The sequence below is a fragment of the Leucopleurus acutus genome (genome assembly GCF_964270905.1).
Source record: "Leucopleurus acutus genome assembly, chromosome: 15".
Classification (NCBI taxonomy): Eukaryota; Metazoa; Chordata; class Mammalia; order Artiodactyla; family Delphinidae; genus Leucopleurus; species Leucopleurus acutus.
The window spans coordinates 77,231,956-77,248,120 of record NC_139157.1 but is presented as its reverse complement, the minus strand read 5'-3'; the positions used below and the strand labels follow the sequence as shown (position 1 = coordinate 77,248,120).

Here is a 16,165-nt window from a genome sequence, read left to right as displayed (position 1 = left end):
TTCCTTTGGAAAATTCAAATAGACCTCAGGTCTCTGTTCTTCTTTTGTCATCAATTGTTCTCTTTCACTCTTTTCTTATTTCTGTAAGATTGCCTCAAGTTCTTTGTAAGGTGGAGTATAAATCAGGAGAATCTCAGACAATTTAGCTCTGGAAGGCCTGTGGCCCCTGCCAGCCCCTTCCCTGTCTTTCTAGAGCTGAGCCTACCGAGCTCTCGGGCGGAGAAGCAGAAGGCCCACGTCCCCACGTGCTGATGGCAGAACCAGAACAGGCCTCTGGTCCCCAGACCACTGTTCTCTTCCGCCCGGAAGGTTTCCTGTTGAATCACATCAGCCATTTACCCTTCAGATTATTTCAATAAGCACCGATTATGTGTTAGGAACTAGAGGACAGGCAGTCGGGTATGAAGCCACTCTTTCAAGAACCCTAGGGGACAATAAGACATATACACAGATGTTTCTACACAAGAAGCCCAGTATCTTGTCTAGTGTAAGGGCTCTCACTATGAGGGTATGTTAGAGAAGAGCTATCTGGGAGGGGACTGTTGAACTGTGTGTCTAAAGTGGGTTGCATTTGATGTGCAACGACTAGGAAAGGCACTCCGACTGGACCCAGCATGAGCAGAGGCACAGAGGTGGGAAAGCAACTGCCATGTGAAGAGGGGGCAGGGGAAGCCCAGCATGGAGGAGAGCAGAGACTCGTGCACACGGAGGAAGGGAATTGAGACTGGAGAGGTACGTTCAGGCCACGCTCCGGTGGGTCTTGAAGGTCGTGCTAAGGAATTTGGACCTTACAGGCAGGTGGAAGCCATGGAGGATTTGGGGGCAGGGGAGGGCTGTGATCAGACTTGTGCTTTAGAAAATATGTAAATAGATCTTAGAAGTTTCAGAATTAGGATTGCTTCCGTGATCGTCTGGTATAGTATTTCCCAAGCGGGAACATTTGCAGAACTCCAACTGAGCAGGATTTAGTAAGTTTTATGTTAAAAATAGGTTTGGTGGCTAAATAAGTTTTTTTTTTTTAAATGCTGCATGAAATAAACATAACCGGTTTCTCTCTCTTTCCCCTGGACTCTCTCTCCCTCCAGCTGCACCCCCTTCTCTTTTTACTTTTAAACCTCTTAGAGTCACTAATAAGCGAATATCTATTGCGCATCTTCGAGGCAAGGCTGGAGTCAGCCGCTTTGCCAAGTTTACTGACCACAGAAGCCCTGCAGGTGTGTGGGGTGCAGCTTGTGGGGCGAGAATTCCACGGACCCTCGTGTTCACTGTCCCGATCTAGCGCCCCCTCGTGGTGGAAAATGAGAGCTAGGGGGTTGGCTAGACCAGCCCAGGCGGAGGGAGGGCGAGAGCAGGTCCTTGAAAACATACTTTGGGGTCTCCCAGCAAAGTAGACCTGCTACGTTTTTACGTAAAGTTGTATTTCTCTGCAACTTGAGGGTCCATATGGACAGCCAGGCCTGGCTAATGCGAACGGGTTTCCCTGCCTCACAGTTCCTAAAGCTGGCCATGCGAAGGGGTCCTTGTCACTGTTTAGAAAATGACTCAGATTTACTCTGACAACCCAGGTGTTTCATGTCCAGGGCCTGGTTTAATAAATAACAGCTGTCAGCAACTTGACAGCCAGGCCTGCAGTCCTGAAAGCAAAGGCCAGAAGGGAAGAGTCAGCGTCTCCTCTGCCCTCTTTCTGCAGTGGAGAAATAGATTTACCTGGGAAAGCAGACTGAATGCACCGAGTCTACCCCTCCGAAGAGTAATAGGAAATGTGTGATAATCAGGTGAGTTTCCTGTTTAAAAAAGTGTTTCTGTTTTTTTTTGCGATACGCGGGCCTCTCACTGTTGCAGCCTCTCCTGTTGCAGAGCACAGGCTCCGGACGCGCAGGCTCAGCGGCCATGGCTCACGGGCCCAGCCGCTCCGCGGCATGTGGGATCTTCCCGGACCGGGGCACGAACCCTGCATCGGCAGGCGGACTCTCAACCACTGCGCCACCAGGCAAGCCCAATGTTTCTGTTTTACCAATATTTCCTTCAGCCCAGCCAGGCGTAGTCTATGTCTATGTACCAGTAAAGCTGAACAGAACACAGTAAGGCAACACTGGAGAAATGAATTTATCCAAATCTGGGGGCCATCAATCGGCTATATTTGACAAACAAATGCACCTAGTTTATAGATTACTTGCTTCTCCCATGTCATTTATTTGGGACCAGCCTAGAACAGTACAAGACTTCACGTCACCTAGTTGTTTTGGTTTGCTGTGTACGTCTTCCTGGGTCCTAAGACAGTCACTCAACAAATACCAAATTGGCCCTTCAAACTCTTTAGTATTAAGAATTCCAGTCCAGCTAATTGCTTTAGATTTTTATTTTATCCATATTTAAAACCTTACATTTGAGGCAGAATTTTAGAGCTAGACGGTATTTTGGAGACCTTCTCCACTAGTTTGCTCACTTTGCAGATGAGGAAGCCAAGACTCAGTGAGGCTGAATGTTGCCAAGATCAAGGCTGTTTGCGCTCAAGTCCTCCCCCTTCCCCCCGGCCCCCCCATCTTGTGGACTGTGTGAGGACAGGTTCCAGGGAAGGAAAGAGTCCCAGGGGGAGCTGTTGACCATGGTTTGTAAAGGCAATCTCAGTTAATTAGAATCGTAACAGAAGAGACGAATATTTACATTAATTTGTGAGGCAACTCTTACTGCGTCCCCTCCTATTACCTTAAAAATGTATGAAAAATTTTTTTCATAAGTAAAAAATGACCCTCTTTACTTACATATCATTCTTTGAGGGACACCTACAACTTTGGGCTTTAGGCTGATTCTGCAGAGGCAGGGCCATAGAAGAGGAGAGATGGTTCTACGATGGATGAAAGTTTAACTAGTAGAAGTTTCTTAAGCAAAGCTTTCCCTACGTTGTTATTTCCTTTCTTTTTCATTCTTCATTCTCCTTAGAATGATGGACTCATTCACGAGTGGACCACACAACTATTTGCCTCTTCCTTAACATAACTCCCCGGGACATGCGCAGAACAAATTGGTCTGAACTTCCTGCACTTTGCTCTTGATTTGGTCAAGATTAATAATCTCAACATTATGCAGCAACAACCTAAAATGCTCTGTTCTGAATGTGGTGTGTGGCATGGAAAAAGGGAGGACAAGACTTGAGATCAGCAGCCGGTCAGGAAGAGAACAATTAGCTGCCATTTTCTAGAAGGATATTTTCAAGTCACTATCAGGTTGTGTGTGGATTTGAGGAAGTGAGGGCCTCATGATGCCTTAGCTTCCTGGGTTTACTTAAATCCCCTTTAAATAGATTGTTTTGATGGTGCGTACTCCCAAGAGGTTTCTCTATAAGCCTGTACCACACCCAGCAAACACCTAGTATGATTTGGGACATCCTCTGGGCTTATCATAACTGCTTGCTAGCAAAATGACTTAATATTCTATCCTTAATCCATGTGGATAGCTCTTCTGCAGAGCAAACTGGACAATCTCTCTGTAGAGGCAGCCCAGGGCACTCAGTGAGTTGACTGTGTTAGTAGATCCTCGTTTGCAGCAGGTGGGAAAGGTCCAGGTTCATCCTGGCACTTGGTCCTTGGCTTCCCACGTGGTTTCCAAACATAGTCAGAGCACTGGTGTCATTTCATTTCAGGCCTTGTCCCTGACTTGGCCTCAGAAATCATGATCCTGAACCTCCAGCTTCGCCAGGAGAACAATGGCAATTATCTATATGAACTGGGAGCGTGCATGTAATGAGGGTTACTGTTTGTTTAGCACTGTGCTGGGCACTTGAAACATGTGTCTTCATTAATATTCACAATAATCTTCCAAAGTAGACAGTGCTGACCTCATTTTCCCAGGTAAGGAAATTGAAGCCCATTTTAGGTAGTATGACCCAAGATTAACATGTTCAGCTTTTGACATCATTTTAGTGGTTTCAAATATGGGGTTTCCAGGAGGCCCTTCAGGGCTTGGAGGGGTGAATAGGGACGAGGGAGAGAGCAGTGGGGAGGCGAAACTCGCCAGCATCTCCAGTCTCTTTGGTTTACAAATCAGATGTCCAGGAAGGCTTTCCTCTGAACCTTAATCTCCTAATTAAAGCAAGCTCAAAACCCTCATCTTCCAAGACTCCTTCATGAGGCAGAAAGCTTCCCTTATAGAAAGCACAGTCTGACAGACGGTGGCTCCACATTTCTTTCTGTTGTTCAAATGTGACAGCAATGAACATGACTTGTGGTAATGGAGCTGCCATGTGGGGCTTGGATCATTTTGAGATTTCCAGTGCAATGCACATTTTATGTATCAGTTTCTCCCCTGGATTTGCTTCTATCATGTCTTCGGTGTGCATTTCAAAGGTCTTGAAAAGTATTCCCAGCTGCTGACTGAGGGAGGTGGTCTCTCAGTCCTACATCATATGATCAAAACGCATTTAAATGAATACCCCCTGCCTGCAGAGGACACTTGAAAGCACTTTACAGTTATAGTTAAAAAAGATTACGATCCAGGTCATCAAGCAGCTTATAAATCCATAGGTTCCTGATGGTCCAAGACTGTCTTTTTTCCAACCCTCTGTTTCTGGTCCCAAGTGCACTCATGCCTGAAAATAGACTCTTGTTTCCCGCCAGCGCTCTGAGGGTCTCAGGCCCACCTGTCACTAACTCCGGTTCATTGCACCCACCCCTCCCCCCAGATCGTCCTGTCACTTGTACCGCATCCTTGGGGCTGAGTATTGATTGTCTTTCCGCCCTTTTCTTCATCATTCTTTACCATTTCACCATCCCCTTCCCTTGCGCGGTCCTAACACTCACGTGCTAGACCGGAAGTGAGGCATCTCCTTTAATCGGGTCCCGTCCTAGGGCAGGATTTCAGTTCAGTATGGCTGGAACTCAGGCTTCGTTTGGTCTGGCCGGGGCTGAGGGCCTGTTAGGACTTTTCTGTGGACTTTTTTTTTTTCCTGTTTGTTTTTTAACATTTTAATGCGATGAAACCTAGTGATCGCTAGATGGCGCTCAATAGCAAAAGAAGTAGGAATAGATTCAGGGGATGAAATGGTAAGAGCCCGAACTGATTTTTGTCTGCTTAAAAGCCGCTGTGCGGAGCGCACCGGTGGAGGGAGGCGAGGTCCGCCTGGAATTGGCGCGGTGGCAGAATCAGCTTCGGGGGACCGCTGATAGAGCCCTTAGGACGCCGTGATCACCGCGGCAGATCGGGCCTGGCCGGCTGGGGCATGTGGTGCAAACTCCTGGATCATCTTTTCCCATTTCAAAAAGGCAGAGACAGGGCCCCGGAGTTCCGAGGAAGCCGCGACCCAGCCTCACGTCTGAGAGGAGTGGGGAGCTGGGGCCCCCTAACCCCCGAACAACCTAGGCTTTGCGGTCCCGGCTTTGTTGGTGGGGAGGAGGGCGTGTCATTCCTTTCCTTGGGGCATCACGGAATGACAACCCCACACATCCGGATCAATGGTAATCTGCAGGGCACGGGACGCACTAGCCCACCGACCGTACTTTTAGGGGCTCGCGAACGTGTTTTAAATTCTTTAAAATCAGAAGAAAAAAATTAATAGAATCCAACCTGCATTATATCTGTCTCTATACCACCGCAGACATAAAATATAATTTTAAAGATTTCTATTAATATTAATGTTTAAAATTAATATTCATGAAGGCAAAGAGTCTAGAGCCCAGGAAATCCTCATGCAGCGCTGGTCGTCTGACTGCTCCCTTCTTGAGGCGTGAATGTCATTTTAATTCAGTGCTTGGTGGGGAGTACTTAGTCATTGAATAAATGTGGCGCCCTTCTGGGGGTTTGTGTGGGGAACCTCACCTTCCACACAGGCCCATCGGGCTTGTTTTCCCAAGTCCTGAGAACGTCCTGGGCTTGGCCGCACCTGCCGCGGAGTGAACCTGCTTATCCCTACTGTCAATGCTGAAGCCTCCAGGAAGGCACCCTGGGCGAGAAGAGCTGGTTCTCAGCAATTATCTGTGGCCTTGGGAATGCAGGTTAGCCTCTTTGTGTCTCATTTCTCCCTTCTATAAAAAAGGGGTAATGAAAGCAGGTGATCACTAACATTCCTCCAGCTCAAATAGAAATCTCCCATTCTAGGTGTCCTACTGGAACAAAGGCATCCGGAGCTTTAGCGGGGCTCCAGAACTGTTGCGCAGTTCAGTGATTAAAAGAACTTAAAAAAAATCTACATTAAAAGAACTTTAAAAAATCTACATTTAAGTTCATGTTTATTGTTTTATTGTTATTTTATTACCGGCCAAAAATATTTTGCTTATGACTTATTGCCAAAGGGTAGGATTAGAGTGAGAATAACTATTCAACGATACGTAACGCACAGCATAGTACTATGCACGTGGTTGCAGCTTAATACACGTTTGTGGAATTGAGTAAGTTATTAATGGGCCTTCTGTCTGGCTTGAAGGGGCATGCAACGAAGAAACTTAGGGTTTCATTTCAATTCTCCACCATTCTCAAGAAAACCACCACAAACTCTTTATAAGAGGCTCTCAGTAACATTTCCAGGGCAAACACACATGTCTTACTGTGGACAGAGAGTTGAAGAATTCTCGCTCGGTCATTTTTGTATCAGCTAAACTGAGGTGTTCTGGGTGCACTGATCTTAGGGCCTGAGTGTCCCAGGATGTGGAGGGGGACGGCTGACAGCAGGGGCTGTGGGAAGTGACCCTGCAGCTGGGCTGAGTCCCAGGCTTGTGTGGAGGGTTTGCATTAAGGGGTTGGATGAAGGGCTCTGGGAGTGTCGTAAGGAAGCTCCATCGGGTGGTTCGGGTGTGAGATGAGGGCACAGGTTGAAACGCTGGAGAGGGGTGAAAGGTATGTGGCAGTCCAGCTGGTAACGGAAGCAGACATTAACAGAAAATCCCTGTGGTGGCACCCCGGGGGGCACGGGGCAGCAGCAGTGTAACCCTAGGAGACTGGCCAGAGACCTAGGAGATGGGATGGGGGAGCTGGGGAGAGTCTCCTGGAGAGAGGATTCGTGCGGCTGCCCCAGCTCGGAAGGGGCACTCCTAGCAGAGCCAATCACCAGTACACGGAAAGGGGACATTTGCAAGTTTGGGACTTTTGTTTCTGAGAGAACGATTTTTTGTTTTTTTTGGCATTCTAGAATATGACAAAATATTGTAGGAAATTTCACTTGGTGAAATGTAGAACCTAACAGTTCATCTAGGATTAATTAGACTGAAGTGTGTTGTCACTTTTTCTAAGTAGATTAAACAGCCTCTGTATACCCAGTAGGAGGGCTGATAAGACTCCTTTTTATAAAGAGGCAGTAGGTAGAGTTGAAGGAAACACACAAAGCTGCCTTTGAATTCCAGCTCCAGCCCTTGGTGGCTCTGTGACCAGTAAAAGGTAAGTTACTCACAGTTTTAGGAAACAGTTTCTCCAACTGTGTAATAGGGGGAAAAAAATAACTTTGTGTAGTTACTTATTAAGATTAAAAAATAGTGTCAATCAACAGTAGCTGTTATCATTTTTATCGTCATTATTGTGATGAGTGACATCTACCATCTTCTCAGAGCTGGTGACTAAGTGCGAATCTTACAAATGATGCACTTTGCAGAGAAAATGAGTTTGTTGTTCCACATTCTGGCCGGAAGCATCTAGGATGCCAGACTGTAGTTAATTTCAATGTTTACCATTTACCAGCCTTGAGTCTGCCTGTTTTTGAGGAGGACTTTTAGGAATTCAAGGAGAGAATAAGTCAGAATAAGTTATATGTAGTTTTGCATGTTTGAAATCTTCAACCTGCACACCTAACTGGCATAAAAGCTCTACATGCTTCTGAAGAATTTTCACAGCAGCTTAAATGAAAGACAACTCTAGTTGCTGCGGGTGTCGGTAGAATACTGAGCAAGCCGTGATTTATTGTTTTTTGGTTGATAAATCAGATAGTTCTAACGTTGGTTTATACTTTTTATATCAGAGATGCATTTATTCAGGGAGTTTCAAAAGGTGAAAGGCAAACCGCACACAGTACCAACAGCGTGTGTGGCTTCTCCTACCTGTCTGCGCCTCTGCAGATGCCATCTGGCCTGACAAAGTGCTGACCCTCCTTTAGAGGACACAGCCAGACGGCTCGATGCTGATCTGAATGTGGGGTGAAATTCACCTGGAAATCTCATGAGGGTTTTCAGATTCTATCTTCTTTCTTCTCTTTAGTCCCAAAGTAGTAAAGGAATAATAACCCCCCCGCTCCCGGCATTGCTACCATAAACCACTCTTCCACCCTGACATTAGGCCAAAAGAAAAGAAAAGCACTTGATTGGGTTTTGTTTCAAATTTTGCAAATGGAACTAAATAATTGGTCTGTCCAGGCATTGCCTATAAATATAATAAAACTGGGGCAGAGAAAAGAAATGCTACATCCTCTGACCAAGAGGGCTTTAACAGTCCCCTCAGCTCAACTAAACTTTACACTGGCTTCTTTCTTCAACCTCCCTTTCCTTAGAGTGAAACTGAGTGGGACCCTTGTGGCTCCTGGGCATGGAAATATTTCTGTGTCCCCCATTTCTTGTAGGTAAGACTCTAGCCTCCATGACCTTCCCTGAGTTCCAAAGGGCAGAGTGGAACAGTTGCTAATCAGGGAAGGGAGGGAATGCAGAGACAGGGGAGGAGTTGTCAAGAAACAATAGCACAGCCTTGGGGCGGGGTCCTGGTTCCCCCTCAAGGGATACACTTGACAATATCTTTGAGATCTTCACAGAACTAAACCCCCCAGCAAATGGAAGATGTTAGCATTCTTCATTCCAGAGAAGGCCACCTGAGGCCAGATTAAAGGAACAAGAGAAGCTTATCAAGAGACTACATGATGGCTTCCCTGGTGACGCAGTGGTTGAGCGTCTGCCTGCCGATGCAGGGGACGCGGGTTCATGCACCGGTCTGGGAAGATCCCACATGCACCGGTCTGGGAAGATCCCACATGCCGCGGAGCGGCTGGGCCCGTGAGCCATGGCCACTGAGCCTGTGCGTCCAGAGGCCACAACAGTGAGAGGCCGCGACTACATGAGACCAGATTAAAGGAATGCAGGCCCTGAACACACCCTAATCTTATCAGCAACGCTGCCCTTGAACTATTGCTATAAAACTCCTCACCAAATCCTCGCGGGTTGGGACACAGTTTTGAGGGGCATGAACCCACTGTGACCCCCTTTTCCTGGCGAAGCAATAAAGCTATTCTTTTCTTCTTCACCCAAAACTCTGTCTCGGAGATTTGACTCGGCACCGGTGCACAGAGGCTGAGTTTTTGGCATCAAGAGCAGCCAGTTTAGAAAACTTGTAAATTCTTCCTCTGCCCCTTTGAGATGTAAATCTCTTTAGAGCTTCTTGCCAGAATGATGACTCCTTCTCCAGCTCTTTGGCCTGCTTGTGTCTTTTGATTCGACACCCATCAAGAGGGGAACCCAGTTTTCGGGTAACACTGCCTCAGCCTGGCTTTCCCTTCCCTCCATTCTGAGCATCTTTACTCCTTGCTTAGTACCCAAAGGTGCTCTCACAGTGGAAGAAGTACCCCGCCACTCCCAGAAATGTCTGCGTTTTCCTCCTGCCCTTTCTGGAATAGCCCCTCCTTACCCTCCCTTGCCTGGGCCCACCACCATTCTACAAGGCCCAGCCCCTATGGCTGTCTGTCTAGGAAGGCTGCGGTGACATTCTCTCACCTGGGGAGAGTGAATTGCTCCCTGCTCTGTGCTTCCTAACATTTCTGTGCGTATCCTGACTATAGTGTTTAGAGAGTCTCTGACTGTTTTTGTACATACTTCTGTCTCTCTTGTTAGAACTTTTGCTCCTCGGGGCAGAGATAGGCTCCATCCACCTTTGGGTCTGGGGTCTAGAATAGCGCCTGGCTCTAGGCAGACGGTCCCTAAGTGCTTCCTGAAGGGATGAATGAACAGAGTCCCACATCGTTTTTGCATTGTCATTTACTTGTCTGACTTTTCTGTAACAGCAAAGAGAAGGGCTGGAGAGAGCAAGAGGCTGGGAAACCTTTGATGGTTTAAGAAAAATCCCCCAACATTTGGAAATAAGGAGAAAACTGGATGACAAGTTGCCTGGTAAACAGGGATCATTGTGGGCCGACCCGGCTAAATGCCTGCATTTTTACAGCCGGCCAGCTGGATTTTTACATTTTCAAATGGTTATATACGCACCAACATAATAGCCTCAATTTTGCCTTTTGTCTCGTAAGGCCTAAAATATTCACTGTCTGGCCTTTTAAGAAACACTTTGCTGACTCCTAGAAGGAGGTAACTTGGTTTGACCTACCATTTACTATTGATTATGGCATTTTACAACTCTATAAAGTTAGAAGCTATCATAGAGAAAGTGGATAAGATACAATGATTGTATTTTATGTTTTGTATTTAGCTTTCATCATTTGCTTTTGTTCTCTGTTTATATAAGATCTCTGTTTCCATATCCTCTTTAAACCAGATTTGTCATCTAACAATTTCCTTATTAATGAGTCAAATAAGACTGTGGCATATGCTCACTGTCTATTCGTATGACATTCATGCTTTTCACATTTTGGGGTGTGGAGGAGGCAGCCTGGTGGCTCCCGGGCTGGGGGACAGTGCACCTGAGGCGGGAGACCCTCCAGTGTTGTGTAGCCCTAGTTTTAGTCTGTTTCTTCCAAGAAAGTGGTAAGAAAAGTGCAAAGAGGTAAGACACCCCGTAACTTAGTGTTGCTGTATTTGGCCATCCTGGTTGGGAAAAGGTTGAAATGATAGGACACATTCCCCATCTTCCAAGGAAAGATTCTTGGGCTTCTCTCCCGTAGACAAGCTAGGTATTTATTCCGGATGTACAGTATTTCCCTTTCTGATCCTATTTCAAGGAGAGTTTTCTCCAGTAAGTTCAAGCAAATACTTATATGAACAAGCCCGAATCAGCGAGGCTTCTTCTATTGGCTAAAATGGCCTTCGGGTGTTATCTGGGATTTTGATGGTCGGTGCCCTGACCCTGTGACCTCTCTTACTACATGCTGGGGGATGGGCACTGCTGAGCCTCCACCGAGCCTTAGACACTAGAAGAGACCATGCCGGCAACAGAGCCAGAGGCCGCGTGTATTGGGATTTGAGTCCTTGTTCTCTAGGAAGCTGAAGTCCTTGGGGTCCAGGGACCTGAGAGGCAGCGTGAGCAGTTGGGTGCACTGGTTGGATGTACTAGGAGGATGTTTTAATCAGCTTGCCTGTCAGTCACCATGACAGCTTACACTTAAATACACCACCGTGAGGAGAAAATCTGGACCAGCCAGTTATGCTGAAAAACTAGAAGCAAAGTAGCTGTCATCTTCCAGATGAAAGGAATAAGAAGAAAACTACTGAATATCATATGCATATTTTCCCTTAATTTGTTTTAAAATCCAGACACCCATTTCTTCTATAATCAAAATACTAATTTTGTACATATTTCCCCAAACTAAAATTGTACAGGAGAACTGAGGCTAGAAACACTAAGTATACAGGTGGTTTTTTTTTTTTTTTTTAATGATCGGCACTTTACGTTTCAAGAAGTTTTATAAGATGTGCAGATTCACAGAAGTAAGAAACTAATGAACTCTGTGCAGAAGCAATGGTTGTAGCAGGCTGTGAACAGGGAAGGGCTGTGAATAGTGTGAGAACGAAAGTGGGAGCATTTGTGAGTCTGTGTCTGGGTGGGTCCCCAAGTACCTCTCTGTCTTGGGTGGCTACTTCCCTCTCTTCGGCAGCCACCACCCTCCAAAGGTAGCTCGGGCCACTGCCACCAAAACTTTTGTGGCTGGTGTCCTGCCTCTCCGGCTCTGGTGCTGACAAAGCTTTTCTCCTTGACCAGACCCTAACTCAGGCTCCCCTAAAATTTCCAGCTCGGCCTCAACTCTTGGGCTGTGTTTGTCTCTTCACTGTCCAATTTTAGCACGAAAGCTGTTTAGTAGGTTTGGCCAGAATCTCCCATCCTTCATCAGGTTCCTCATCCTCTGCTCTCTCCCAGGTGGTGTCTGATCACCTGGCCTGGCTTCTGCAAGCATCCTTTTAGGTCATTTTAGCCAGAATCCCCTCTCACCCCTGATGTTCCTTCTTAGTAATATTCCACCCACTGACCCATTCTGCTCCTTGGCTATAAATTCCCACTTGCGTGTGCTGTGCCCAGAGCTGAGTCCAATCTCTCTCCTCCACTGTGAGACTCCATTGCCGTGGTCCCTACATCCATCAAGATGGGCCCCCGGAATAAAGTCTCCCTTGGCATCTTTAACAAATGTCACTGAGTCATTGTTTCTTTAACGACGCTGGCTGTCTTCATGGCGACAGCAGCAGCCCAGCCCTCATACCACCAACAACCACAGGCCTCCTCACTGCCTGAGATCAGCCAGGGAGACCAGAATTCTCTACATTCATCTCTATCCCCATATTTTCTCTGTACTATTCAGGCCTCAGGCTTCAGTGAAATGGGATTTAAAGGAAAACTCAGTGCTTTCTTCTTTATGGGATCCCTCCCTGGTGATTCCCAAACTCACAGAAATTTGCAACTAAGAGTAGCATGTCAGAAAGTGCTCATTAGAAGGTCTTTGAAGGGAAAAGGCATAGCTTTGATCCCAGCATCATTGTAAGGTGACCACCCTTGGCCACAGGGCAAGTTCCTTTGGGCGGGGACTTTCATATGTTCGCTGGTTATCACCGTGGTGGATGAATGCTGACTCTTGGGTTACCCGTGTAGAAGATGGTAAGGTTCAATCCATCATCAGCCGCTTGCTGGCTACATGGGTGAATCTTCCCTTTGCCTTTTGTGAAATAACTAAACCAGCTGCGAGGGAGGAAGCCCTGCCTCCTCCCACCTTCTCCAGCTCCCTGTCCGTTGGAAGGTGGCACAGTGGCTTCTCACTATAACTAGGAGCCCTTTTGGATATTAGATTTATCCGTTTTGATTTATATAGAGGAATCCATAAAGTTCTTTGCTATTTATTTTTAACTTTTATAAAATCCATATTTGGCTTTCAAATTCTGCTGTCCTCCAACCCTTTCGTTTAGGCATTACTCATGTCCTGGCTGGCTCACGACAGCCGTTCTTGGCAGACCTCATCCATCTATCCAACCAGTCATTCAATAATTCTATGAGTTCCAACGTATAAAAAATTCAGATTTTTCTGAATTCTCCAAGTATCAAGAAATAAGTAGAGTAAGGTTATGTCCCAGGTGGTCCAGCACTCTCTGGCCACCCCCCCCCCCTTGCTCTACCATTAATAAGTGTAAATTTGGCTCCAGTAGGGACTGGAACCGACGTTAGCACCATCTCATTTCTATTGCTATTGGCTTCTTAAAGGAAAAACTACATAGCCAAACTGGTTGTGAGAAATTAGTGAAATAATTTCAGTTGAACCTCCACACAAATACCTTGTCGTGGTACTGTCATTGTTCCCACTGGTACCTCCTCAGATCACAGATTATTAGTCAAGTTGCTAATGACGATGTTACAATATCAACCACTAACTTTTATTAGTCAACTACAGTGTGTTGAATGTTATGCTAAGTGTTGGTTAATCCTCACAGCTCTTACTACCTCCATTTTCCAGTTGTGGAGATGGAGTCCTGCTGTTAGTGAAACTGAACAGGACCCTGTAGGGCTCCTGGGCACGGAAGCCTTTCTGTTCCCCTCTCTCTTGTTTGTAGGGAATACACTCCAGCCTCCATGACCTTCCCTGAGTTCCAAAGGGCAGGTTCAAGCAGATGCTAATCAGCGAAGGGAGGGGATGGTGAGATAAGGGAGGAATAGTCAAGAAACAATAGTGCAGCCTTGGGGCAGGGTCCTGGTTCCGCCTCAAGGGATACACATAACAATATCTCTCAGCTCTTCTGCAGAACTGAAACCCCCAACAAATGGAAGATGTTAGCATTCTTCCTTCTGGGGAAGATCACAGTTGATAACCTGGAGAAACTCATCAAGAGACCACCTGAGGCCAGATTAAAGGAATGCAGGCCCTGTACACACCCCATCCTTATCAGCAACCCTGCCCTTGAACCATTGCTATAAAACTCCTCACCAAATTCCCCCCCCCCCCACCGCACCAGGTTGGGCCACACAGTTTTGAGAGGCACGAGCCTGCTGCGTCCCCCTTTGCCTGGCAAAGCAATAAAACTATTCTTTTCTACTTCACCCAAAGCCCTGTCTCTGAGATTCGATTCCACACTGGTGCACAGAGGCAGAGTTTTTGGCATCATTAGAACACAGGATTCATGTTCAGGACCATAGCCCTCCAAGGTCATGGTTTTCTGCTGTGCTTCTTCCAGCGTCCCCAGGGTCCCTTACACATCCCTGGCAAATACATTACCAGCTTCCTGCTCTCTATCTAAGAGGCGCCCCGTTTTCCCCTGCCTCAACTTGGCTCCTATTGTTGGATGGGTCTCTAAGTAGCCTGTCAGCTCCCTGGGGAGGAAAAAAGGGAGGGGGTCGGGCCCTTGTCCCTCTTATGCTAAGTTCTCCCTATCTATGTTCCTGTTTTCAATTGACTGAAAAGAATTGGTCTTCTGATTTTAACTGGCAGGGACCCCCTGGTAGTTTTCAGGGGAAGAGGCGGTATCTTACTAGCATTTAGGAGATCTTTGATTTCTTAGGGGTCCGGAGGGCTTGCTTAGCTGCTTGTGTTCAAAGGTAAGCACTCCCAGGCTCAGTGCCTTCAGGCTGTCTGTCTTTTTAATAATCCTGTTTACTGAGGTAGGAGGCAATTTGCTTAAAGTTGCTCAAGGCTCTGCTCCATCAAAGGGAAGCGTCTCCCAACTGAGCCTTTTTGTTTGCATTTTGCCCGAGGCCTTTCCCTACGCCTTCATTGTTAGTCCCCAGGAAGCCGCCTCACTAATTCACAGCCAATTAGGAAGTTTGTTCTGAACATGACTCCAAGGTCGCTTTTCCAGTAGATTTGGAGCCTTGCCCCCTTGCCATGCAGAGAATTAAAAAATTTTCTTCAATTGGTTAGAAAACAGAATTTTGAAGCTAATGGTGGAAACAGTTCCCAGTTTGGGCATAGCTGGTTATATTGGTACATACACTATGCTTTATCATCAGAACAAATGTTTGCTTTCTAGCTTCGGGCTCAGCCCCTGTATCTTTAAGTTTTTTTTCACATCTAACTGCTTTGTTTTAACCTGCACAAGTGGAAGCTGATCTAGGGTATACAAATGGGAAGGGATAGGATTTTCCTCTTGGGTGATGGTGAAGTGGCTTTCTTCCAAGTTTGAGTTTCGGTCTAATGATTATTTTTCTTTCCTCGGGAAACTGTCTCCGTTTCATCCCGAATTGTGCTACGAAGAGGACTGGAAGGTTTCTTAGGTGGTTGCAGTTCACTGAGAAAGTGCTTTTGACTTCCGGCAAGATATAAATTAGCTTGGCTGGGGGTTATGTTAAAAAAAAATCTCTTAAGCACAGCCAAAGTTTTGTTCTGTGGGGAAACTGAAGAGCCTAGATTGTGAAGCAAGAGGTATACTTGCTCTTTGGATGCAGGAAAACTTTCACCTGCATGTCTTAGGACCCTACCTTTCTACCACGTTGATTCATAGCTTCTGAAAAGTTATTCTGTCAAGTGCAGTTTTAAACTGATTCTTGTGGCCTCAACGTTGAACTGCGTGCCTAAGCAAACAAAACCAAAACACCCCCACAGTTTTCTGGGTTGGATTCTTTTACCTGGTTCCACATCGAGAGAGTAGCTATCTATTTCCAGATCAAGCTGCTGTGCGGCCGCAGAACGAAAATCCTCCAAGACCCCTCGCACAGCCTTGGTCAGGTTATATGGCACTGAATTAGCAAACTTCATTTTGCTATTCACGATCACACTCCCATTTCTGAAGTTAAGTATTTCAAGTTGCTTAAAGCCTGTGAGATTGGATCGTAGATATGGAACCAGCTGCAAAAGTAAAAGAGGGTTTACTCTTAACGGTGCTCTAAGTGCTCAGATGCCGCTCATTCCATTTGTACTCACATTTCATTATCTGAGGCAGAAATTTCAGTTCCTTTTTTGACACTGATTTTTTTTTTTTTTTTTTTTTTTTTGCGGTACGCGGGCCCCTCACTGTTGTGGCCTCTCCCGTTGCGGAGCACAGGCTCCGGACGCGCAGGCTCAGCGGCCATGGCTCACGGGCCCAGCCGCTCCGCGGCATGCGGGATCCCCCCAGACCGGGGCACGAACCCACATCCC

The 16,165-nt window shown here is 46.5% G+C and overlaps 1 protein-coding gene across 2 annotated transcripts in view; it reads right to left on the bottom strand.

The window, feature by feature from the left end:
- The window catches only part of IMPG1 (interphotoreceptor matrix proteoglycan 1), a gene marked incomplete at both ends in the record, with an annotated part of 94,454 nt that overhangs the window by 8,340 nt on the left and 69,949 nt on the right, over positions 1 to 16,165 (bottom strand). For both annotated transcript variants that reach the window (XM_082855395.1, XM_082855396.1), the window contains one exon: positions 15,655 to 15,874. In XM_082855395.1, the coding sequence (XP_082711521.1) occupies positions 15,655 to 15,874 (220 nt within the window). The remainder of the gene's footprint in view (positions 1 to 15,654; positions 15,875 to 16,165) is intronic.